The 1,787-nt window shown below is 54.3% G+C and overlaps 1 protein-coding gene across 5 annotated transcripts in view; it reads right to left on the reverse strand.

Annotated features, from left to right (window-relative positions):
* The window catches only part of LOC108448835, an 11,295-nt gene that overhangs the window by 8,429 nt on the left and 1,079 nt on the right, over window positions 1-1,787 (reverse strand). For 3 of the 5 annotated variants that reach the window (XM_017743085.1, XM_017743083.1, XM_017743084.1), the window contains exon 2: window positions 1,556-1,633. In XM_017743085.1, coding sequence (XP_017598574.1) covers window positions 1,556-1,633 — 78 coding nt within the window. Of the gene's footprint in view, window positions 920-1,555; window positions 1,634-1,787 lie in introns of all 5 variants that reach the window. The other 2 variants (XR_001864873.1, XR_001864874.1) reach the window with 2 other exon arrangements.

Here is a 1,787-nt window from a genome sequence, read left to right on the forward strand (position 1 = left end):
TCTGGGAGAAAAACTCGGCTCTCTCCAAACACCTGAAGGGAGGGAAAGCAAGGAGAAGGGAAGGTGGGGAAGGCGGGGAAACGCCGCTCAAAATGTTTCCTTCTGGCGGCGAAACTCTAATATTTAGAGCTGGCTGATTATGTGGAATAAAAGAAATGTCAGCGTGAAAATCGTTTCGAGGTGCAAAATTGAAGCTTTCCCTTCCGGATGTGTGGAAATAGGGATGTTTTCACTCAGCCAAAAAGCTCCGTGACAGAATTTTCCCTTCTCTTTGCCCTCCCGAGCGGGATTTGATTGAAAACAGCGCTTTTTCTGCAGGAAGTTTTTTGTTATGAGAAAAAAAGCCTTTCCTGTCAATAAAGCTGCTCCTGCTGGGGATTCCCGAGCGGTGTGGGGATCCGTGGGGATGCAGAAGTGTTGGGAATCATAAAATCGGTGTGGCAGAGGCGCCACAGAAAATCCTCAGGCTGGACCACAGGCTTCCCATAAAAAGCAGGATCCAGGCGCACACTCCTTTCCTGCATCCCTGCCTTGCTCCAGCCGCATCCCATGGACGGGGAAAGGGAACAGGAGCAGCTCAGGACGGCATTTGTGGGTTCTGTGGCATGGGAGGAGTGACCGCGACCGGCAGCTCCATGGATGGATTCCTGGTGGGATCACCCACAGAAAAGCGAGTCCCTGCTGGGCACAGAGGCTTGGGGACACCGTGAGGAGATTGGATCCTGTCACCAGCCTGGGGAGGAAGAAAGAGCCTGGTCTTCTCCTCCTCCATCCTTTTTTTCTCCCTCCTCTCCCTGGCCAAGGCCGTGTGCTGGGCTAGGGAGAGGTTGCTCCTGGATTTCTCCTCTCTTGGCCTTGCAGAGCTTCATGAGGAGCCATTTCTGGGCTCGTCCAGGTCTTTTTGGGCTTGTCCAGGTGCCTGTGGATGGCATCCCACCCCTGAGGTGTGTGGAACACTCTGCTCAGCCTGGTGCCACCTCCAAATTCATTGGGGGTCCCCTCAATCCCAGTCTGTGACACTGGCGAGGACATCCCGCACCACTGGTCCCAGCCCAGAGCCCCAGATTGTCACCCACCTCCACCTGGACACTGAGCCATTGGCCACCATCCCACTGACCACCATGCCCTGCCTCCCTCATCCCATCCCAAGCTCCACCACGATGTGGGAAGCCTGTGAGAAGAGGAGCAACATCCTTGGGTTGGCTTGGAAAGACCCCATGGATGGAGAGCGGGAACACCGGGAAAGAGCTGTAGCATCTGATTAGTAAAGGGCAGCTGAGTGTCTAATTAAAATTTGCCTAATGACCTGGCTGCTTTGTCATTTTCACCATCAGCCTCAGTAATTGAACGTGACAGGTACTTAGGCAAAGACAAAATTAATTTCTCCTTTATAAAAAATTAAAGTGGCAGAGCAGCATTTGGCCGTGCCCCGCTCCCGCTGCCCCAGCACGGCGTGGGCTCAGCTCTGTGCCCCCCGTGCCACGGTGGGGCTCGCCTTGGGGAAGGTGGGAGGAGGAGGAGGAGGAAGGAGAAACAGAGAGCAGGGGTTTCTTACCCTGAATCCCAGCTGGAAAATGCCCAGATGATGGAAAAACACATCCAGGGAGACAGAGGGCCCGCTCTGCTCTTGGTCCTGCAAAAGCCACACAGACACCAGGGATCACACCTTGGTTTTCCTCAAGGAGGGCAAACCAGAGCCACAGTTCTTCCCCAAAACCCTGTTCCCGTTCCCCACCTTTTTATAGCAAATCTGATATTCTCCAGCTGCAGCCCCGTGTCCTCAGCAG

The sequence above is a fragment of the Corvus brachyrhynchos genome, unplaced genomic scaffold, assembly GCF_000691975.1.
Source record: "Corvus brachyrhynchos isolate BGI_N302 unplaced genomic scaffold, ASM69197v1 scaffold99, whole genome shotgun sequence".
In the NCBI taxonomy this organism is placed as follows: Eukaryota; Metazoa; Chordata; class Aves; order Passeriformes; family Corvidae; genus Corvus; species Corvus brachyrhynchos.